This window comes from Anser cygnoides, chromosome 1 (assembly GCF_040182565.1).
Source record: "Anser cygnoides isolate HZ-2024a breed goose chromosome 1, Taihu_goose_T2T_genome, whole genome shotgun sequence".
NCBI classification, from domain to species: Eukaryota; Metazoa; Chordata; class Aves; order Anseriformes; family Anatidae; genus Anser; species Anser cygnoides.
Genome location: NC_089873.1, coordinates 77,473,057 through 77,497,814, shown reverse-complemented (window position 1 = coordinate 77,497,814; position 24,758 = coordinate 77,473,057). Strand labels below are relative to the sequence as shown.

Sequence of the window (24,758 nt, the reverse complement as noted above, 5' to 3'; positions counted from 1 at the left end):
AAAAAGAAAAGAATGCTAATAGTTTAACAAACTGAAGCTAAATATACTGTGTCAAAAAAATCTCTTCCTTTTTTAAAGGAAGTTCTAAAAAAGTATATGTTTTGTTTTGTATTCTGTTCAATTTGGTGATCTACAAGAAGCCTCACAAAATAGTCTGCTTTTCAAAAAAGCAACTTTTTTTTTGTTCATGATGACTTTGGGGACCTCACCCTTGTCTGTGTACTTGAAAGAAAGTCATGAACTTGCATCTGAGCAGGTGTACAGATTTTAGTATATTTATATACTAGTCACACTATTAGCATAATTTTTTACTGTTCACACATGACATGATTGACTTTATGTGATAAGTTACTGTGCATCCTGCTGCAAATCTTCACAAATCCCACTGGTAACTATCAGCTATGTGATAATGTTATGCTCTCTTGTGTAGAGATTGACATTTAAATTTATTATTAATACAAGAAATGATGCCAAGCTGTTACGCTACAGTTTCACACACTTATAAGGTGCTAAAGCTCTTCCTGACAAAGTTAACATTTAGTAAGAGATCAGATATCGTAATGAAGGTTCCTTTGTCTGTAAAAAGGTCAACCTGGCCCAAAAACTGATTGAGAAACATTAGAGGTTGATCTAGAGTGCAGCAATTAAATGGTACAGATAAGCAAGTCTTCAGAGGCAGTTCTTACTGCTGTCTTCTAGTAGTGAACTATTAAGGTAAAACAAGTGATTTGTCCAGTGATGAAGATTCTCCAGGGCTTCCTAATGTTTAACCTTTGGATGAGACATTATACTTTTAGCTCATGGGAACTTACCCCAGAATTATAATAGCTTTTTTTTTCTGTTTTGGTGCCATTGCATAATTTTCTTTAAGGCATAATAATAAACTTTAAGTTCTCACTTTTGTTCAGCTTTTCATGTTTAGAATATATATTCCACCAGCTTTAAGCACAGCAGCTGAGAGAGGTGGGAAAGAAACAACTGTGGTATGTGCTGTGCCACATATCACAGAGAAGTCATTGCAGCACCGAAGGAAAAGGTATGGCCTAGCTGTGCTTGAAGACAATTGAGCATAAACAGCTCCTGCAAAGAAAAGAAGAAACCTCATGTTCCCTTTTCTAGCCCTCAACAGAAAAGCTGGGTTTGAATGCATGCTAGAGAGAGCTGTACTTTGGTCAGTAAGGCTGCTCTGCTGCAATGTTCAAGAATTTAACAATGGAGATTTTTCATGATACCATGGTGGTTAGATGCACGAGTAAAGATGCTTACCCAGCAACTTTGAAGTCTTCACTCCCCCTCTCCCTCCCTCACCCCTTTTACAGTGCCCTGGATGTGTGTGACCAGCGTGTTCTTCCTCACTATAATATCTCCTGCCAGCCCTGACACTAATGCACTCCCTGCCTGTCCTCCACTGTCCACCAGCCCTGCTGTCTTTGTGCACATGCACGCAAACACGTGTGCACACGTATGCATTCAGCACTCTTTCACTTCATTACTCCCCAGGATATTACACCCCTGTAAATAGGCACTACCAGAATATACAAGCAGAGTTGAAAGATCTCTTTCAAAAATGTGAAGGATTACTGAGATTTTTTGTCCTTCTCCAGATTCTACAGCGAAAAAATACCTCTTTGATTCACCTTTCTAAGCTCAATATGTGCCAATTAGCACAAGTATAGAAGGCACAATTGTATTCTCTGAAGTAAGCCAGCAAGGTCAGTAGCTTTAGATCAGAGAATACTTTGGCCCAAGACCCAACCTGTTTGGAGTAAACATCGGTATCAACAATCATTCAAAGGGCTGTACAGTGCGGGCTGGCTGACATTTTCTCTAGCATTCCTACGAACAAAGAATTCAAATCACCAGCCCCTGCCAGATGGTAAAAGTGGAAGGGAAGGCTCCATGTGATCTTCTGATAGCCCTTACAAACACTGGATCCGTGAAACCTTGGCCTTCATTCTTACTAGTCTTTTGGTGAAAAATTAAGCATCAATTAGTGAAGGGTTGCCATGCTGTGATGCATGATTCTTTAGAGATTCCTGAAATCACACAGGGGCCTTAGGTGGCGTAGGGCCACCAGAACTGTGTGGTTAAATGATTGTGTTGTCAGTCTGAGCTGTAATAAGCCATTTTCAGGTTTTGGGAACTTGAGTGAGTTCACCAATCGGTTCAAATACTGTTTGCACTGATGTTACGAATTGATGTTAGGGATAGCAACTGGACCTGACAGGGTCTAAAGAGAGAGAAGGCTGTTCAGCCTCATGGCTGTCACGTATCTCAGAAGTGTACCCCAAAATGGCTGGAAAAAACAGGGAGCTGAAAAACTATTCAACCTAGTAAATTAGAACTGCAGGTTGCTGGAAGCTAGGAGAGTGCACTATAGAAGTAAGACCATAATGTCTGACTTCTGACCTCTTCCTGAGCCATCTGCTATTTACCTCAGTCAGAGACAGGATCATGGTTCTCATAATGCATCGCTATATGAGAGTGTACAGTTCTTATATTCTTACAGACTTAGTTCATCTAGACTGGGAGAAATTCAGCTGATCCTGCTCCAGTGGAAAACTGGGTGTTAAACCCTTAACTGTGTGCACATAGTGCATACTAGAAGGAACACTGTTGTGTCTTCAGCAGCATTTAACAAGCAACAGTTTGTCTGACCTAGGGACCTCTGAGGCATTAACCCTACCTATATCAGCTAATCAGTGTATGTTTTAGTTCCTTGATTCACATTTAAGTCACTGTGATTCTGAAGGAAGGGAGGGAGGGAAAGCAGAAAGAACAAAACAGAAGCTGACTTGCATGGTAACAGGTAGTGTGTGATATTTCTATTTACCTTTAAGCATCTGAAGAACCCTGGATAAACAGATGGGTCAGGGACTGCTAACCCCATCTACAGGTTACTGGCTTGAACTCTTCCAAGGTCAACACTTCCTAATTTCAACAACAGAGCATATTATGAGCCTCATTCCGAATGAGATAGTATCAGATTTAGCTAGCGTAATAAGTTTTGCAGATCTAAATAGTCCAACCAGGAATGCATGGAATTTCTTCCCTTTGTCCCATGTCAAGTGTAGCTTTTACACTAGTGAAAGTAAGGATTTGTTTGTTGCTAGGATAAAGGTTCTGTGAAAAAATTCTGAGTCTATAAAGCCTTTTTCCTCTTCAGAAGCAACTGACTTCTCAGCTGAAGATCAAGAATGTAAATCTTTTATTGCTTTCCACACTAAGGGATCTCTTCTCCCCTCTCCCCTCTCTCCTTTCCCGTCTCTTCTCTCTCCTCTCTCCTCTTTAAATGGACCAACACCTTTTATAAGTTGACTGAGAGACAATGATGGTCCAGGCTAGTTCCTAGGTGAATTAGGAACAATCTTTTGGGCAAATGATCTAACCTGGAGTTCCATCTGAGAGGCAACTAAAATGGCTTTGTGAACCACGGGCCTGGCATAGCTGAGAGGTTTGTGGACTTCACCCTCTGCTGCTTCTTACAAAAAAAATCACCCTGAGTTCTAATGGAAAAAGTGCTCTAAGGAAATAAAAAAAAATTAGTTTCATTCCTTATAGCTTTTTTCCTTATATAACGGTGCCCTGCCAATATGTAACACTTCTATTCAGACCTAGCAATGTGATTGAATCTAGTTTGCAAAGTAGTGGAGAATTCTGTCCCAAGAGGTCTAAAAGGAACAGTACTAAAAATCCCAATGGAAATGAACATTGGAGAGCTTTTATGCTGACAACATAAGAGCACAAGCTCTTGTCCCTCTTAGTTCAGAACTGTCATAGCTGTCACTGAGCTCACTGTCACTGAGCAAAGCTGATCCATTTTGGTAGTAGAGCAGCTAATGGAAATCTGACTTAAGCCAGGAAGTGTAAGTTTCAGTCTTATTTGGCATGGCTGAGCTATACCAGAATGAAAGTTCTATTTGCACAAGATAACAATCAATGGGAGTTAAATCTCACATAAGATGGATTTTTTTAAAAGAAGTAATTCTTACATACTTTGGACAATGGCAGCCGATGTGATTATGTTGGAATTGAAGATCTTTCCATTCCATCTGTCCGTAAATAAGGAATTTGAACTCCAGACTGATCTCTCTGACAGTTCCTGATTGCACTGCAGAATCACCTTGTGAACTTTAGTATGCCACCAACTTTAGAAACCAGAAAAAATAATTTTATTCTCTGCCTAAAAAATCCTTAGCTACCAATTCATATATCAAACCTATATTTTCATTTGAGATACAAACTGCATACAAAAATGTTATCCACTCCTGAGGTAAGGCTGAAGTGATGAGGGGAATCCACATTATTTATGCAAAGTTGCCACAAGTTATTCATTATCCAAATTATGTATTTTACTTCCAGATTGATTTTATTCTTGGTTTAACATCTGTCGGCTTTCATCATACGTTTTTTTTTTTGACGATACAGAGGAATAGTCTAGTTTGAGAATCTACAGAAGGTATACAGACTATTAAAAAACCATTAATATAGCTAGTATAGTTTTTCCTTCTTTTCCACTCTCAAATCATTCTTCTTGTGCATTTCTAAATCTTTTGCAAATTGTCGTTTTCAATTCAATGAATGTCTAATTTGAATTTATTACTTCTGTAACTGCTCTTTGTTTCCAAGAGAAACATAATACCAGTGTCCCATAACCACTTGATATTCTCTTCTTTTTACATTCCAAGATTGTCTTAGCTCTCTGAAATGGAATGTCATGCTGGCAGGATCAGTAATTACCCACTATGCTCCCTAACATGCTAAATTTTAAGACGTGAATGAATGTTATGTTCATCACATGGATTCTAGAAAGGATAAAAATGAGTTGGAATTACTCCTCAGAACTGCATTTCAACAAATGGAAGTTTCAGTCAAAAACATTATGCCTGTGGAACATCTTCCTGTTTTGCTTTGGAGTTAGAGTGGCCTTATAAGGGAAGCATTTTCTCCTCTAATCCTTGCTATCATGTGAATTCTAATAATTTGCTTGCTTTTCAACAGTCATAGTAGGAGGATATCCTCACTGAGGGCAATGGAGTATTTACAGTAAAGATGTTAGTCCTTAAAAGCCACTGAGGGAAAAAAACAGTGAAGCTGGCTTAGATCTGTTTTTCTCTGGATGTAGCTTTCATCTGTGGCTTTGCTAGTGTTCCAATTTGCTGATAACAGCAAACAAACGTAAGTAAGCATGACGCACTTCACAGATATTTTGCTTTGGCCTTGCTGAAAGTGAACATTATGGAACATAGTTCACAGATGCCTGAGCTGGGTCTGACAGTGCATCCAGACTGCTGAGAGGTTGCTGAGCAGAAACGATGGCCTGGAGCTGAAAATCAGTCTTGCTGCACTGGTGTTCTGCTTCATTTTGGCACACTAGCTCAATACAGAGCTATGCCTCATGTTACCTCTAGTTCTCGAGCTGTCTTTTTACAGTACTCCACTGTTTGGACTAGATTTGTCTCCTGCACTGTCCCATCAGTTAAGTTCCATTTAACCTGTCCTTCAACTTGTTTAACACGTATTTTCTGAACTCACTAGTCTAGCCTGCTCAGAAGTACACAATGAGATTTCTTATTCCACACTACAAATTAGGTTAAAGGTGAGGATCTGGCAATATGGTTCAATGGAGGAAACTTCTGGAAAATAAGAACAGATGAAATGTGAAGACTCTGCGCGACCTCAGTTTATACTTGCTAATAAAGAGCAAATTCTTGCTAATGGAATTGCACATCTTTGAAAAAGCACAACAAAAGTAATGTAAGAATGTGCAAAATAAAATCTTTCCCATTTTCAGAAGATGAAAAAATGAATATTTTTTCATGTGGAGAGATGTCAGTGTGTTTATGTGTTAAATGTGTTAAGTGTTTCCATGCATCAAAAGAAACAAAAGCTAGCATGAAATAAGCCATAGTGTTTGTAAAAATCCCTTTAAGAACCTTTCTCCCAATAGAGTTGCAGGGAGTATATATTTACAGTTAGTGAACATGTCCCAAATGTAGTTTTGAATTACATTTTGTAAAGAATCCATTCTTGGTGAGGAAGGAGAAGAGAACAAAAAACTTTTAAAGTTTAGCCAGTTTTGTTTGGTTGGTTGGTTGGTTCGTTGGTTGGTTGTTTTTGTTTGTTTGTTTGTTTTGTTAGCAGTTTAAAAATATTTTTAATATGAAGTCAAGCATACTTGAAAAAAGTTTTGCATAGTTTTGACTGTGCAGTGGTATTTCATCCCCTTTGTGTGTTTGCCCAGCATGCTAAAGAATTGCCCCATTTTGCATCTTTTGTACACAATAGTTGAACAATCAGAATATTTTTTTTTTTGTACAGTCTGCTATCTTTTTTACTACATGTAATTAAGATTTCTTCTCTGAAGAGGGCAAATCTGCAGTACTCTTAAGAGCTGTTTTGCAGCAGTCATCAGTGGTATCTGAATGTTCCAGAAACATTAATTAATTTGTTTACCACACACATATTAAAGGGGGTAGTTACATTAATGATGTTCTTTTAGGAAAGTTTTTAAATTTTTTTAAAAAAGCTTTTATTAACCTCAGAGCACAAGGTCCCATGGAATTCCAATGCAGATGTAAATGCTCAGCATTTTAGCAGATCAGACTCAAAAATATCAAGGTAGTCTCTCAGGAAAAGGAAGAACACAGTTAGGGACTGAATGTAAAAGATTTGTGTTAGAATAAGCCAAGCATCATACTGGAGCTCTGTGTCACTCTCAGTAGTTTAATTCAGCTTTATTTTCTTCTCCTTTTCTCCACCCTTAAGATAAGTTCTTAAGCATGTACTCAATAGGGAAAGTCACAGTCTAAATAGCTTTACTTCTGGCCAAGTTCTGATGTATGGAAAGCAACTAACAAAGGTCAGAAAGTCATAACTATAGATAGTATTTTCTGCTCAGCCTATAATAATGGTTAAATCTATTACAGTCCGTGAAGTTACGGAGTCAAATGCAATCAGACTCAGACTGTGCATCTAGCATTAGCAATGAAATGACAGAGCTCACTGAGAGTCAGTCATGCTCTGTGTAGCTCATGCAGTCTACATGGTGCCCATGCTGTTGACCTTGGTGAGGGTAACCTTGATGCTCCCAGGAGTGAAACATCATGTAAGACTAAGCGGATTGCCATTTAATTGTAATCATTGATACCTCATTAGCATTATTCTTTTTTAGACTACATTGTAGTGGCTTTGCAGTGGACACCAGTGATGAACATTTGAACTTTTAAGCATGGGTTAAATGGGTATTGTGGATTTTCTTCCCATTGTGATAAGGCTTCCACTGCATAGCTCTTGCCAGTTTCTGTTTCACTAACTTCTTTGTGAGCCAGAAACTCTATATCAGACGGACAGGAAAGCCTGCTTAAGTAAGGACATTAGTCCTTACTCCTATTCCTGGAATACTTTTGTGAATGTAAAATTCTAATATGCAGTTATTCACAAAGATCTCAGCATCCATCAGTAAAATGTAGTCACCTCTAGCTAGAACAACATCAGATACTTGTCAATGCAAAGGAACATTGTGACAGTAATAGGGACATATGGTAAGGAATCTTCTTGGTAAATGCAGCCATAGTGGAGAATTTCAGTGTGGAGCATTAGTTAATAGATATTGAGAGAAGGTGAATCCTTTGCACCTGCCTTTGCAGTTAAAACTTAGTGATCCAGACCTGAGCTTTCTTTGTTTTGTTTAGTTTTCATTTAGCTCAATAAAAAGGCAGCTGCAAAATTTAGAAGTGACAGAAATAATTTGGGGTGGTTTATCTAGGGGTTTAACTTACATCTGCCTCTAGAAATTAATTGAGTTAAAACTGAACTAAAAAGAGCAGCAAATAGTAGTGGTGGACTTAGAGGAAGAACAGCTGTGAGTATCAGAAAATATCTCATTTTCTATTTTCTTTGTTCCCTCAGGATTTGTGGCTGAGTCGTTACATCCCACCTCTCCATAACTATAATAACTCCATTTCTCTCTTGCCTACCCATGATTCCCAGAAGACTACCCAGCCCCCAGATCTCTTCTTGTCCCCATCCCATTTCTCTTCTCTCCCCCATATACCTTCAGTTACCAGCAACTTCCCTGCTCTCCCAAGTTTTCCAAGAAGTCCAGGCAAGCGGCAACATGACGTGGCCAGTCAGCAGGCCAGACAGCACAGATCCTTATGTATCATTGGATCATTAATCTGTGTCTCCTTCCACTGCTCAGCTGACATTTTTTTCAAAAACATGCAGGAACCGGAACTTGTCTTTTGCCATCAGTCTCTCTGAAGTTGATTAAATGGTTTAAAAAAGAGGCAAGAGACCACATTCACAAGTAATTCCCTGGGGAAATCAAGCTTAACCAAGCTTAAGAGACTTTCTTTATGGTGATAAGTCTGATGGGCATATCACTTAAGTGTCTTTTTTGTTTATTTTTATTATTTAACAGTTTGACATTGACAAAGAAGCAGGAGAGAGACAGATTTACCATCGGTATTGTATGGAACGGGCATCCGTACATTGCGCGCATGTGTTCACCACAGTCTCACAGATAACAGCTATAGAAGCAGAACACATGCTTAAAAGAAATCCTGGTAAGACCTGAATTGTTTTCTTCTTATATTTCCTCTCAGTATCTACATTTTCTCAGATTGAATGGAAATAATAGACAGCCATACAAACATGAAGTGCAAGGCACACGTCCATACGTGTGGCTACACTACAGAGAATAACCAGTTTTCAAAAGAAATGTGCAGGCGATATCACTTGAAACACATTCTAGCAGCATATGTAATGTGGAAGAAATTGAGTTCAGCACCGTTCAATAATTACATTCTGTACTGTTTCAGGGGAGCATTAGTTTACCTCTATGGATAATATGTTTTCTTTGCAGGGATAGCTAAGATTCAGGAGTTTTGTCTACTGAGGTAGACATATATTATCATTATCTTCCAGTTGACCAGAGGTCAACTGATGAAAGCAGAAGATGGAATATTTGTAATACATTTCACCAGCTTTTACAGAGTGTGAGATTGGTTGCTTTGCTAGTACAAAGCAATATGATCTTTTAAAACTATAGCAAAAGGTTTTATGTGTGAAACAGTGTTAGATGTGTTGAACTTTCCAGTGTTAATGCTGTTTTTCTCTAGTTAATATTGCAAATGATGAGAAGGCCAAAAAAAAATAATCACAAATGAATGCAGTTCATTTGCCTGTATTTCTCACAGCTAGAAACAGCAGTGTGGTTATAACCATCATGATTTTAGAACCTAACCATGATAATCATGGCCAATGATTTTGGACAAATCACGAACCATGATTTTCCATTAGACCAACCAGTACAGTTTAAAAAAATAGCTGATATGCATGCCCAAAACTTTGTCCAATTTTCCCCTTTGCACTTGTCTTATAAAATACGGAATTTATCTTCAAACCTTACTGTATTCCATGCATGGAGTTTGAGGAAGGTAATAATCCGAGCTTGGTGTCATTGAAATACCGTTTAAAACAGCACAGTGCTCTAGAAGGATAAGCCATATTACTCCATCCACAAGAATGCATCATAGGGGAAAAACTGCAAAACAGTTTTGAGACTATTTAGCAGGTGTGCTTACATCTTAGTTGATTATTTTAAGTATAGAAATCTTCAAAGAACTTTTGTTTTGGTTTAAGATTGGTTTGCTTATTCTTTATAGATTTATTTTAGGTGAATTGCAGTGCTAATTATAGGTCTGAGACTGCTATCTCTATTAACTTCAATGCTTCAAGCCACATCACAGTTTATGCATTAGGATAAAAGGTGAAGTTATCCATTGGATCCTCTGTTGCACTGCTGACCAACTGACAATCGAATGATGAAATTAGAAGAATTTTCCTTTTTAAGCATGACAACCACATCCTAAAAGTAATTTGTGTCTGGTCACCTAACCTGGGATCTTTCTGAAAGGCCTTGTTTCTTTTCAAGTGCAGAGAACTCGACCTCTGAAAATCAGACTTTTGAAGCTGTTTTATATTGACATGAGGCTTCTCCAGATAATAGCTTTAATTAAAAATCACAGTTTATGTTTTGGGATTTTAGGAGATTGAAATCAGTCTGAATCCAATTTAATTTGGGAGAGGAAATCTGCACATTGCAGATAGAACTTCAGGTGAAGCTGAAGGGAATTCCATGCCCAGAGATTTACAGGCCTGAGCTTTTTTGTGTATTTTTGAAACTTTGAAGAAAACAAGTAAATATATTTAATGCTTCGGTTAAAAAATGTTGACAAATATCATACTTCACGTTGACAGAGCTACTAAGAAATTCCGTAGGAATTGGTACCACAAATCCTAGGGGAAAATTGTAAGTGGCAAATATGTTCTGATGGGAATAATTACTTCATAGTTACTTTAAAATCTTAGACCACAAATAAACTGTGTAGGGGTCTATTCTCACACTATTTATTCTTTCTGAAGTTGTGAAATCAACATAGATGTTGGCTGTTCAGAAAGGTCAGCAAACTCTCAGTAGATCATGAAGCTTGAGTTCTGCAAAGGAACGTGAATAGTGAAAGAATTTTTAAAATCAACTTCGTGATCGCTTTAGAAAACAAGCTTTTAAAAGGAGAGTGCGGAATTGGCACAAAATTGTTATCTTTTGTTTACACTTGAATTTATTGAGAGGTAAGCTTCACAACAAAGTTGTTAACAAAAAACAATTGAGGAAATGTGATAAGTACAGCAGTCTTTGATATTTCTCATTCATATTAAAATTGGATTATAATTTACATTACAAATGTCATCACATAGAAAAGCCCCTTTAAAACTGTATAGAGGGCTTTTTCATCAGGACAAAGGGCAGTTTGCCATGTGTATAAAGTGTGCATAATAAGATAAAGTATGTAGTCTAAACTTGGCAGAATGACTGCTTACATCAGACTGACTTCACATGCTGCCATAGTGCTTCAGTTTTAGGAGTACTAAATTTGATCAGTAATTTATCAAATTGTTTGTCAAAAGCTTGAGTGTCTGATGTTAAACCTATTTTCTTTGATCATGCAAGATTCTGTCAGTGATCATAAGTTATATTGTCATGATTTGAAAACTGATATTGTGGGATTTCTAATATTTACGTTCAGTTATGAAACATATTTTTTGTTACCAGTAGAGAAGACTTTGAATCAAAATTCCAAGATATTTAGGTATCGGTTAAGATCTAGCTCTAGACTTTGAAGCTGCATATATTTGATCAAAGCCACAGGAGTAAATTCTGAAAAAGTGAGTCAACCCTGAAACTCTGCAATTTATCCAAAGAAAACATCATACTGTACTGTTATTACTTAAATCAATGCCAGTTTCTTTCCTGTGAATACAGAAGTCAAATCATTCTGATTTCACCTACTTGGGATGATTTTAAAACAAAAATATCTTTAATATATTAAAGAAAACAAAAGAACCCCACACTTAAAACAGGAACAAAGCCCTCTTTCATCACTTTTTCACTAGGGCAAGGGTACATTTCTTCACACATATTCAAAATATTATTGTATGTTGAGCAGAAATAGTGAAATTAATGCTTTGAGAAACCATGCTTATTTTGTACCGCAAAGGCTTAAGAGACAGATCAAGCCCCATTCCTGATTAAAGGGTAAATGGAGCTGCATTTGAATCAAAGAACATTGGAGTGGGTGATATACAGGCTGCTGCTGCTGGGTGAGAATGTCCAAAACTCACTGATTAATAAATACCAGACAGTGGTTGGAAACTGGCCAGAAATACCCCCATCAATGATTCTTATTTTATTGGGAAGAGCTTGAAAGTAGTTAGAGTATCAAAGCTAAGTCCTGCATGAGCCAGTTCTCCCATGCTGAATAAGAAGTAGTTCAGAGGAAGGAGAAGATACACTGTTGGTAAACACAAGGAGAGATGGAGGGTGTTTCAGCTCTTTTGATGAAATGCTCATATCAGGCCACACAGGGCTTTGGTCAGAGTAGATCCACTGTAGTTCTCTGGTTATGGGCAGCAGAAAGCAAGAAGAACTCAAGATTTCTTGTTAGTGTCACCAAAACTCTCCTTTCTTGTCACTGAGAATCAATATCTGGAGCTTAACAAGCAAAAATTTCTGGTAAATGCTGGTCTTCAGTTTGAAATGTGCTATTTCAAGAGAAATCCATCAAAATTTTTGGTGTTTCATGGTTACTAACAAAGGTTGTATTTTTATCTACTGCCATTTAACATAAAGAGTCCCAAGACACTTTATAAGGTAAAGAGTTATCCGAGATCATTTACCTGGAAGGGAAATAGAAATACTGCTAAAGTAGACAGTAAATTTCAAGGAAGTCATTAAAAATGGCCATGACATTTGCCTGAAAAAGGTCAGGCAAGTATACTGGACAGCATATGGAGAACTGATTGAACTTATTTTAAATGATCTTGATAAGAAAAGGGACCTGGGGTTATTGTTTGATAGCCAGTTGAACATGAGCCAGCAGTGTGCCCAGCTGGCAAAGAAGGCCAATGGCATCCTGGCTTGTATCAGGAATAGTGTAGCCAGCAGGACCAGGGAGGCGATCGTCCCCCTGTGCTATACTCTGGTGAGGCTGTACCTTGAGTACTGTGTTCAGTGTTGGGCCCCTCAGTACAAAAAAGACATCAAGGCCCTGGAACGTGTCCAGAGAAGGGCTACAAAGCTGGTGAAGGGCCTGGAGCACAAGTCCTGTGAGGAGCGGCTGAGGGAACTGGGGTTGTTTAGTCTGGGGAAGAGGAGGCTCAGGGGAGACCTTATTGCTCTCTACAACTACCTGGAAGGAAGGTGTGGGGAGCTGGGGGTCGGCCTCTTCTCACATATAGCCAGTGATAGGACTAGAGGGAATGGCTTCAAGTTGTGCCAGGGGAGTATTAAGTTGGATATTAAGAGAAATTTCTTTACCAAAGGGGTTGTGCTGCATTGTAATAGACTGCCCAGGGAAGTGGTTGAGTCCCCATTCCTGAAGGTCTTCAAGAAATGTGTAGATGTAGAACTTAGTAACATGGTTTAGTGGTGGACTTGTCAGTACTAGGTTAAAGGTTGGACTAGATGATCTTAGAGGTATTTTCCAACTTAAATGATTCTGTGATTCTATGTATTCAGCCAAAGGAGCCTTGGATGTTTTAAAGATGTCATCTTGAGTGTCCCCAGAAATAAAAGACAGTTTGTATTAGGTCAGATGCCTAATGCTATAGGCACATGCAAACCTCTGCTTTTGAGGGGAAGGAACAGAAAAAAAATGAATGTCAGACATCATTGACTGAAAGACCACAATGGCAATAACTTCAAGCCCTGTATTAAGTGGCAAGCAAGAGACAGTGCTCCTAACAGTAACCTTGATGTGAATGGGGACAGTTAACTATATGCACTGAGATCAAAGGAGATGCTGGGGTTTTTTTTGCATGAAGAAGTGGTAGGGAATAGTATTTTACTGAAGGTCATTTGGATGATACATAAAGCTTTAACAATGACTACAGCTGATAATTGTGGTTACTAGACACCTGATGACACTTGCCAGGAGAACAAGTATGAAATCAACACTGGTGCATCGTCTAATAATTAGTTTCTTCCTTCTTTGAAGATTCTTTGAATTTGAAGAATCTCTGGCATAATCTAGTGTCAGTCTACTGAAGTCAGCTGTGTTACTGTGAAGGTACTGGCCCTGCTTTCTTTTCCATACACAGTTTTAATAAATGAACTCAAAGGCAAGAAAATGACATTCTTTCCATTTACTTTAACTAGATTTAGGGCAAGCCTTTAAATAGCTGGTGTGCTGTGCCAGAAAGGTGAAGGGTGACTGAATTTCAGTGTTGGCTGGAACAAGCTGCACCTATCCATAACTCTAACTTAGAAGGTACCGTAAATGAGCAAATTTTAACTGCAAGATGCTTTGGTATCTTTGAGAAGAGCTGCCATAAAAGTGTAAAACATAATATTCTGTGGCTATTTGAAGGAGAAATCCAACAGCTTATTGAAAGGTGGTCCCTTCAGAAAGGTTTCTGATACTCTCTTTTCTGGTAAATCCTCAGAAGTCTGGATAGAACAGACTGTTTTGCCATGCAGTGAACAAGTGCATAGTATGGCACAATTTCTGCTTTCAAGAGCTTTCAATGTATAGTAATAAAGCAGGCAACAGTGATGTCGAGATTAAAGAGGTAAAGGATGTATTGAACAAAAAATGATCAAATGGAGGCATAATTTCAGTCCTGATAGGGCAAAAGGGACCTTTCTATCCAGCAGGGTCTATGCTAATGTAGAGTACAGGTCAAAATGATACAAAGCCATTTCAATGCTGTAGACAATGGAATACCACATGCAATAGCTCTGAGGAGAAAACTGGTGGAAAGCATTGTGTTAGGCAGTGCTGTTCTCTAGCTATGAGTAATAAGACTGTTAACTCTTCACATGCTGACACTGAAAGACATGCTGGTTCTTTCCTTAAAGATTTCTCTGACTCTGAAGATGTCTACCTCTGCCTTTTCTCTGCTTTTCCAGATGTTGTCACCCCAAATGGCTTGAACATTAAGAAATTTTCAGCAATGCATGAGTTTCAGAATTTGCATTCCATGTACAAGGCTAGGATCCAAGAGTTCATTCGAGGTCATTTCTATGGGTATGCTTTTACTTTTCAAAATTTAGCAATGGTTGTCCAACACTATTTAAAACAAAACAACAACAACAAAAAACCCACCACCAATATAAAAAAACAAACAAACAAAAAAAACCAGGAAGAATAACAAATACTTCATAATGGAGGTGAAATATTACCAACTTAGTCAAATATCTGTCTGGGATTTCTCAATCAGAAGCTGAAGAAATTTCAGACACCAGCTCTAGCCCTGTTTAACATCTTATGGAATCAGGCAGAAGGTCTTTTTTGTTTGTTTGTTTGTTTTTTCAATTATTTACCCAAGATAGAGTTTATCAGATTAAGATAGTCACCGTAATTTAAAGAAAAGCCTCTTTGTCATTATTTTCTCGAGATAATAAATTCCTCCAGAATAGAAAGCTGTTGTGTGTTTTGTATGATTACATCTTGAAAAACACTTTGTGCTTGTCTGTTTGTTTGCTTGTTTTCAGCCACCTTGACTTCAGTCTTGAAAAGACATTATTTTTCTTCATTGCTGGGAGATACGAATTTTCCAACAAAGGAGCTGATATGTTTCTAGAAGCCTTATCAAGATTAAACTTTTTGCTGAGGGTAAGAAAGCTTCTGAAAATGTAGAAAAAGTAGATCTTACACTCAACCTTACCTTACTATGGAAGTGACATGCAAGAATTTCCATGCAATGCTCTGGTTTACAGGAAAATAATTATGGGATATTCAAAGTTTTCATAAAGCTTTCTCCCTGAATCATCAGAACATACAACACTCTCAGGTTGCTTAAAAATAATTAATTACATAGTTCAAGAAGTTAATCTGTGGTTACGACCCTTGTTTATTAAAGAAAAATACTAAAAATATGCTTAAAGAATTTGCTCTGAAGGTGTACTTATGAGAAGGCAAATACAAAATCATTCTGTAATGATGCAACTTAAAAATATTTTTTTAATGCAATCACATAATTGATTAGAACCTGACCGTGATTTTTTTTGACTACTATTATCATATTGGATGGGAATCTTGCATTAAAATTCCAAGTACAACAATGTCCTGATGAGTGAGCATGGGGAGGCCAGTCACTGCTCAATACTTCTGTTTTCCTAGATAAAAATGAATGCAATGTTTCTTAATTTCTTTGTTGAGTACTTTAATGGAGAAGAAACCTAGACCTTGTCATGATCAAAGAGCAGAGTATGTACCTTCTGCAATTGAGGTCACTGAAAACATCTCCAGATGTGTCACAAGGACTATATTAAAAATAAATAAATAAATAAATATATTTTTTTTTTTTTAAAAAAAGGCTGATCAGTTTTCAGTCATCTCACAAGAATAGGTTCAGTTGTCTGTTGTCCCAGTCTCTCTTTTGTACTTTATCACTTAAATGATGTGGAAAATCTGAATAAAACCTTGGTACAGTATTGTCAGCAGGGCTGACAAAATACTGGTGTTCAAGGCCCTAAGTACACTTGTTCTACTGCCGCCTTCTATTAGAATGTCATTGGAGCCCGTGGGCTTCCTGGAAATACTAATCCACTCACACAACAGATCATCTCATATAACTTAAGGATTTCCTCCACAATTTTGCCAAATACCTGTGTTTTGTTGTTTGGCAATGCTGTGCAAAAATAGCTACTTTTTAGTGCCATTTACACAGCTATGAACTATAAATGCTGATAACATAGAAGGTCTTGCATGGTAAGAAGGAAAGAATTGCTTAAGCAATTATTGCAGCATTCTATTATTTTATCTGATGACTGATGCGAAACAAATAACAAGCAGCTACGTTGATGGAAAATCAACAGAAACTGAGGTTAGTTTTCCAGAGTACTCTAGAAGTGTACCGGGGCTTGCTTCTCCCATTAGCTGAACATGGCTTTATTGTGTTACTGTTCCAAAGAACACTTGCTCTGTCATTAATTCAGGAGAGATGATTTGGCTGGGAACAGCAGAATAACCTGTACTACTTGTGAGTCTGAGAATTATAGTGCTTCTTGAACAAGTCTCCAGCAGTGTGCCTGAACCTCAAAAATACATAGCATTGGATGAAGTTATTTTACAGTATAAAGTCATTTTCCTTTACTACTAAAACACTTGACTGATATGTCAATGTTATGGCAGATTGTTAATATACGCTGAGATAATAGCATAATGGATTTTGGATCTGCCCTGAAGAAAGGGAAAAGAGGAATCTTAAAATGATAGATTAATCTTATTATTTTGTACTGCACATTTTCCCATACTTCAATCTGAGAGAAGGTGTGCTAACAGCATGTTTGTGTGTCTAAAGTTTAGAGGGGGGGCAATTAAAAATAATTTAGTTTTTACAGCTCTGAACATAGTTTACTCTTAGCTTTCTTTAAAGAGTTGCTGACATTAGTAAACCTCATTCTGCTCCCGGTGAGGAGTTTCCCTATAACCAAAGTGTCAGGTTTTTTTGTCATGTAGTTTTTGCCTTTCGAGTGAGGTGGATGTGAGAGATGATCAAGAAGTTACTAGCAGTTCTTTGTGTGTCTAGCAGATTTTGTGCTAGGAGTTCAGGTACACAGTGGTTGCTGATAACATCTCTTTCAGAACATTCATCTGAGGCAGTATTACTATGGAAGATAGTTCTGTTGGCTGTAGGGAATCCCTTGCCCCGTGGCTGGCCATACCCCAGCTAGTAAACTAATTTCTCACCCCTTTGAGCCAACCAAATTTATGTCACATGAGAAAATCTGTGTAGAATTTTTAACTTTTGCTGTTTATTTTCACATCCTAAGCTGTGGTCCCTAAGCCATGAGAAGTCAGGGAGATCCATATTGCCCAAATTGGAACTTGGCAATTGACATCTGTTTACCTATATCTGTTTTCAGCTATACCTCTGACTGGACAAAACCTTCACAGCTGAAGGGAGAGTAATCAGATCAGAGCCTTCCTGGATAACTAATCAAAGTGTGTTTAGTTTTGCTGTGACTAATCCTTAGTGTTAAAGTGGGCAATGATACCCTGTGGTGAGATTATCTTTTTCTCTCTGTCTCATGTCCATGCAGGTACATAAGAGTGATGTTACGGTTGTTGTGTTCTTCATTATGCCAGCAAAGACAAACAATTTCAATGTGGAAACCCTGAAAGGACAAGCAGTCCGGAAGCAGCTCTGGTAATTACCATTGTCACTGAAGGTCTTATGTGGTTAATTAAGGAGACATGCAAATGTTTCTGATGAAGAATAATGCTTTCTTTTGCTCTGCTAAAATTGAGGATTGTGAGTAACTAGAATGTATTTGTGGGGATGAAAGAGATGGGAATGATAAATAAGGGTAAATTACATATTTTGTTGTTCTAGGTTATTTTTAGTGAAATTTTCTTGTCATCCTTTCTAACAAGGTAGCAGCCAGTACCTGGTTTGTAGTGACAAAGTCAAATGCTCTAGAAAACCTAGTCTTCTGGATTTGTTCTGTTTCTTCCTTTGGACTTGCCATTGAGCTGCCACAAAATAAGGACTGCTTGCTAATTTACTAGAGTGAGCTTCTCTGCCATAAGTGGTGAAAAAAAACTACCTAATTACATCTGCTCTCTTATTAAGAAATATGGAAAGTGTTCTGTCTAATCCAGCAGAAAAATAACAGTTGATATCAATTGTGCGTAATTTTCTATATAGCTTACAATGAGTGATGGCTAGACCCAAGTGGTGAAACTTGCAATTACAAAGCAAAAACTGTCACAGTCCTCAGTTTAACAGTTTTTCATTTTACAACTTCAAACAAAAAAAGCAACTCAGGTGCAGAACTCAACATGCAGCTGTAAACTCACCTCCCTTTAGTGGCTATGTGATTCTGCACAGGAGGGGACATGTTGTTAGGTACTTTCAGACTGAAACTTTCAGGGTCAAATTTATAAAGAATTATATTAAATATTATATTTATATTATTCTTCATGCATTTTGAAAAAATTAAAACAAACAAAAATTAAACAAAAAAGTGAAAAATGTCATTTCACTCTGCGTATTTACAGATCTAAGCAGGGAAGTGAACATGGGCACCTTATCAGGTGGCTAGAGCAGTTAAACTGCTGCAGAATTAAGGAAGCTGATCCTTAAGGTATGGGACTAAACCCCACAAGACCTAGCTTCTGGTTTTACGCCTGCGTCTCACTGTGATGAGACACCTCTTTCTGATGCCAGTTCTATAAAGTTATAGAAATCTAAATGACATAGAGATTTGTAGATAAAAAGCATTGCGTAAGAGAAGGATACTGTCTTTCTTCTTATCTTCTTATCTGCCTCCAGATCACCTCTGGTTGAGTTTCTGGATATCAGTAAACAGATTGAAGCCCTTGATTAGTGGATACTAAAACTGCACAGGAGCAGTGACAGAAATAGTTTAACATGGGTGGTTGAACTTATTTAGCTCTTGCTGTATCTGAAAAGACGACAAATAGGAAAAATCTATTTACTCTCTAGATTATCTCCATAGTCATCTCTCAGCAATTTTGGGAGACTTACAGGAAACATTCTACCTGGTTACCACTCTGGAAACAGGTGCCAAAAAGGTAGAGGGTGAAATTAATTGCTCATCTGTGGCTTCCTAAAAGCAATACATCTGAGCTGCCTTCACTGCTAGTAGAGAGTGGTGGTTCTCTCCAGATCATGATTCGTCCTATACCACCTCAGGAAGAGTCTAAGATGAGTGAAGGGAATCATCCTCTGAAATTGATTGTCACCATTGATTGATATGTGGAGGGTCTACACAACTGGTTTTAACTGTAGATGGCTGAAGTGAGGTAACACAGCCAGAGTTTTTAATGAGACCTCTATATGCAGGAACTGGCTATTCAGATGGAAATACTGTTGAATCCTGAAGTGAATTCAAGTGAAGTCACTGCTGTCATAGGGCCAGGATCTGGCTCTGAGTCAACTGCAGGAATATAATGTAAGCACGGTGAGAAACAGCCATGCTTGCAACAAGCCATTTTTGCTTCTACTGTGTTTCTGATATAAAGTATGTAATGTTTGAATACAGTGCAACAGGTATATTAAAGGTATATATTAAAGGTATATTAACAGATATATGTTAAATAAATAATATATGATATATTAGTAAAGTTTATTTAAATAAAACATGAAAAGGTTTTTCCCTGTTGTGTCTCTACTACATGGTTGTTTCTCTGGTACTCAGTAATGCAGGTGCAATGGTAACAGTAAAGGTAACTTTAAAGATGTGAAATCATGCAAAAAAATGCTGTTTCCAGCTATTCTTCCCACTGTGTTCTGTGAAAAGCAAAAAAGTCTTTGTGCCCTCACATGAAGAATTGTCATGGTCAGCATCTGGAGTTGGTGGATAAAACCACCTGATATCAGTGTTAATAATAATTTTAGTTAATTTTAAGGATGTCACAGAACTTAAATACTAGAAGATATTGGCAGTTATTGAGGAATAGATGATGGCTGATCTGGGATATATAAATCCCTTTTTTCCTCTCTTTATGAAACAGCAGCATATCCTATCTGAGTTAAGTTTTGGAGATTGCTCATGGCATGAGTCAAAGAAAACACAGTTATGAGGGGACTAGCTTACTGAGATTTGGATCAATTTGTTTTGACATTTATCTGCTTTATGACTCATCCACAATTAACTCATCCACTACTGTATCTTTGTGAGCTGGGAGAGAGCAACTAAAAATTAGTATGTCAATTTTCAGCTTGGTGAAGTTTAGGATTTCACTTCACAAGTTTTGTCTTAGCCCAAAATCTAATTCTTAGAATGTAGGAAAGAAGGAAAAGTCCCATGAAAGAGAGCATTTTAGTCAAATGGAGCGTGTGTGCGCTATATTTTAAACAGCACTTTCATCTGTACTTTCAAGTTATTTCATCTAGGGATAGGATAATATAAATGGTTCTTTATATTTAGAATAGCTGTTTGCTGGTGTTCTTTCTCAACTAAAATATAACACTTCTGGGTATTATTATTGGCTTAAAACATAGCCCGAGCTTTTCAGGAAGTTTTTTGTGTGTTTGTTTGCAAACTATTTTTTGTCAAACTACTTGTTAGTCGAACTCTTATTTTCAAAAGTCTTTAAGTTAAGAAACGGGTCTGAAAGGGAAGGAAAAAGCTTGCTTTAAAATCCTTATTTATTTACCTCTTATATCTTACATCTTTCATAAAGTCATGTTAAGTTGGGAACCTCTGAGTCTTGATTAGTATCCAATGTCAATTATTATGTTTCTTTACTTAAGAGTCATGTAAATGCTCTCTTTTCATAGCTGAGATAAAGTGTGGTCTACTGATCAAAGTGTTGGAAGTAATCACTGTTGAGTTCTGCTTCAGGCTTTAGCAGTTTGTCCATCATTGGAGGCAGATCATAACCTCAGTTGCACTGAAATCTGTCAGTATGGCTGTTGGTCAGGTAAAAGACCTTTGAGAATGAGACTTCTGTCTGTTTCTGCATTCTTGGTTCCATCAATATACACAAAAGCACAATTTAATTTCCAGCAGCAGGAATCTCTTTTTTTCTTTGTCCTGGATCTCGTGTTTATACATAAATCTATTTATTTTCCTAGGGACACTGCACAATCTGTGAAAGAAAAGTTTGGAAAGAAACTCTACAATGCCTTGCTAAAGTGAGTGTGTAGGTTATTTTGCTCTGCCTTGCAAACCCACATATTCATCTGGTTTACCTGTGATGTACTTGTGCTTCTACTCTTTGTGTAAGAAATTTTGATCGTGAAGGATATGGGATGTTCTATGCTGTAAACAGGATACTTGTATGACAGGCAAATTACAGAGAAAAAAAAACATACTAGCATCCTACTGTGGAGTCTTAAGAGACATGGGGATGTTTAAGTAGCACTGAGGCTTACTCACTGACAAAAACAATCTACCTCAGCTTAAAAAATCACCAGAGACAAGTATGGATTAGTGGATTGTTCACACCCTTTCAAAAGACAGATTATGTGAGCTGGAAGTGAGTGACCCACAGCACAGCTGGGAGGACTGGAGCTTCAGCAAAAATAAGGTGTGACTGAAAAACAGAAAAAATAATAATAATTCTAGCTTTTTGGGAAGCTAATTGGAAGGACAGCAAGCGTATAAGAGAATAAAATGTAGGAAATATAGCAGGGCCATGAAAACTGAGGAAAGATTCATGTTGACATCAGCAGACTTCAGAACAGACTTCATTTGCTGTTTCTTCATTTTTTTAATGCAACTTTAATGTAAGCTCATAATTCTAGTTGTCAGAAAGACTGATAGTAAGTCATTTGGTAAAGTAGGCTCTGTGTTGCCTCTGCAGAGGAGAAATTCCAGACTTGAACAAGATTCTTGACCGGGATGATATAACCATTATGAAAAGAGCCATCTTTTCAACTCAGGTCAGAAAACATACTGTTTACACAAACATCTATTGTGGATGGTAAGCATGACTACGTACAAGGATTGTATGTGACACATAGTCATATGCATACTTTGAAGAAGTATTCAGCAAATATTCTTCCCACTGGCAACATTTAAAGGTCTTCTGTGATTGTTTTTAATGACAGTACAACCCAAAATAATTATTTTGGTAAATCCATATATCTTCCCCCAGTCACATGCAGGTTTCCTAATCCTTCTGTTCTGTATAAAGTGCAAAGTCTTTGCATTGTTCCTGAAGCATGGATTCTTCCAATTTTATAAAATCTGTAAAATCAATCTCTTAAGCAGAGATGAGTAAAGTCAACCGTCTACCACTAAAAACAATTAAAACTAAATGGTAGGCCTTTCTGAAAGTCAGTACAAATACATTAATTTTGAGGTAAATGAAGCTCTGACAGCTTTTATGGTCTCATTTGTAGCCTGGTTTATACAGGAGAGTACATTGTATGATTGCAACTTTCTTATCTTAAAATGAAAGGGTAAAAACCTATCCATATCAATGGCAAAATCTCCCATTGTCTTCCACTAACCTTAGATAATGATAGCAGGATGCGTTGCCAGCAGTTTTGCCCCTCATATATTGCCTTTTCTCTTTTTAGCGACATTGTCTGCCTCCAGTGACCACCCACAACATGATTGACGATGGCAATGATCCAATCCTCAATACCATTCGACGCATTGGCCTTTTCAATAACCGGACAGACAGAGTAAAGGTACATTCTGTCATTTCAATTTTAGATACAAAATTGTTTTTTTTTTTTTTTTTTAAACAGTCAGTCTGGATCATTAGCATGGGAAGCACAGTCAAATTCTTGATAGAGGGACAATAATATACTACTAGAGTACTTCTCCCTCTTCCTCCCTTTCCAGGAATAACTAGTTACTTTACAGATATCCTCAGTTGCTGTTTAATTAAGTTAATTTCAAATCAGAAATCTAATGCTAGGGATTTGACTGTTTTCATTGCTGCATCCTGTGCTGAACAAGGAACTACTGAATCTACCCCTGACATCCAGAAAGTACCATAGGTTATTTGCACCTGGATGTTAAACTCTGTAACAGATTAATTTGCTCAAAACAGGAGGTCTAGAGTTTCAGCACAGCTATTTCTGAGTATTGGTTCTTGTATTAAGAACAGCGCCCTGATGCTCAGCATTTGCTGTAAAAGCTAACCAGGATTCTGATCCTGACCAGAAATATTTCCTATTCATGCTGTGCTCATGTTTAATTCAATTGCTGAAGCTAAACTTATGTAAATAAATTCTTTCCTATACTTCCATGTATGTTTGCCAGACCACAGAAATGATCAGCTCCAACTTCCACAGGTCTGTCAAAGTTTTTTTGGTCTGGCAGTCTGTGGCATTTTCTCCGTTAACTATGGCTATCTCTTCTTGCAATTTTTTCCTCTTCCAAACATTCTTTTGGTAGTCAGGTGCGTAGTATCTCTGACAATGATATATCTCTTGTTCCCAGTATGCTATCCTCATGAGGATAACTGCATTACCATTTTCCTCGACTTCCTAGTATGCTTCTTCATGGCTTAACTTTATACCTACTAAGCACGTGTCTCCAGTGAGCTCTGAGAATGTAATATGATAGTAATATACAAGACGTAACAAATGTAGCGTAGAAGGAGGCACTGTGTATAAATGTATTAAAAAATTACTCAGAACTAACAGCTTGAAGTCATTAGAAAGCAGATTGTGTATAACACTGCAGATACCTCCTCCTGCTTCTCAGCAAACTTGACTGGAAAGGTTGTACAAAACTGGCATTACCACTGGAAAATTACCTACTACTTGAACAGAATGTATACTAAATGAGCTGAATGTATCGATAAAAGTTCTCTAAACTTGAAAGAGAAAGTCATCTTGAGACACGTATGACACGTCCACACAATTGTCATGTGAAAAAAACAGTGATGCCAATGGAAAATCTTACTTGAATCAGTGGGATCAAATAAGCTTGCATATGAGAAGTTTACAGGCCATTTACTGGTTGAATACACTCGTGTTGATTTATGCAAGTGAGTAGCATGACTACGTTATTAAGAATAAAGGCGTATCCCTGACGTGGAATAATGGTTGAAGTATGTTAATTTGGGGAATAAAGGCCCAGAGGTTAAACCCTTCCTTCATACTTCTTTCTACCAGAGCTGACTGGACAGCCTACACAAGGTTCTTTACCTGTCAGTGGAATATGGGGCAGTAACACCAGGCTGAACAGAGTCATGCAAATAAATTAGCTTGGGTCCTGGAAGAGGGACGTTAACCTAAACTAATAAGCTTTGTCTTTCAGCAAGATGAGTTAGCCCAGGCACAGGATTGTGATGATCGGGTTATAATATGCCTGGTTTCAAAATTCTTTCAGTTCTTAAAAGACCCTCTGAATACCATAAGCATTCCTATATTTCAGTTGAAAGCTCAGGAGTGCTGTGTCCTCATGAGGCCTCCTCTAGAACAAGACATCCCTGTACTCTGTCTGTATCTTGGAACAGCCAACCAAGAGAACCAATTTAGAATTGCTAAATGTCACAGCCTTAGCCATAATTCACCATGTGCATGGTCTTTTTTGATCAGGAAGGATAAAGCCAAAGACTTGTCCAGAAAATACCGTTCATTATCAATATTATTTCCAGGACAAGACCCATGCATGTGAGTTCATTACAAGATAATGTATTTTAGTGTGGGAACTGAATTAGGTAACAGGATGGACAGAGGAAGTGTTGTCCAAGTACTTAGGAAAAGACAAGAGTGAAGAAACTGCTTAAGTATATTGATAATTA

The 24,758-nt window shown here is 37.6% G+C and overlaps 1 protein-coding gene across 3 annotated transcripts in view; it reads left to right on the top strand.

Annotated features, from left to right (window-relative positions):
* Positions 1 to 24,758, top strand: part of GYS2 (glycogen synthase 2) — a 65,485-nt gene that overhangs the window by 29,503 nt on the left and 11,224 nt on the right. For all 3 annotated transcript variants that reach the window (XM_067000605.1, XM_067000612.1, XM_067000609.1), the window contains exons 5-11: positions 8,426 to 8,570; positions 14,477 to 14,594; positions 15,062 to 15,182; positions 17,615 to 17,721; positions 21,121 to 21,180; positions 21,852 to 21,930; positions 22,573 to 22,686. In XM_067000605.1, coding sequence (XP_066856706.1) covers positions 8,426 to 8,570; positions 14,477 to 14,594; positions 15,062 to 15,182; positions 17,615 to 17,721; positions 21,121 to 21,180; positions 21,852 to 21,930; positions 22,573 to 22,686 — 744 coding nt within the window. The remainder of the gene's footprint in view (positions 1 to 8,425; positions 8,571 to 14,476; positions 14,595 to 15,061; positions 15,183 to 17,614; positions 17,722 to 21,120; positions 21,181 to 21,851; positions 21,931 to 22,572; positions 22,687 to 24,758) is intronic.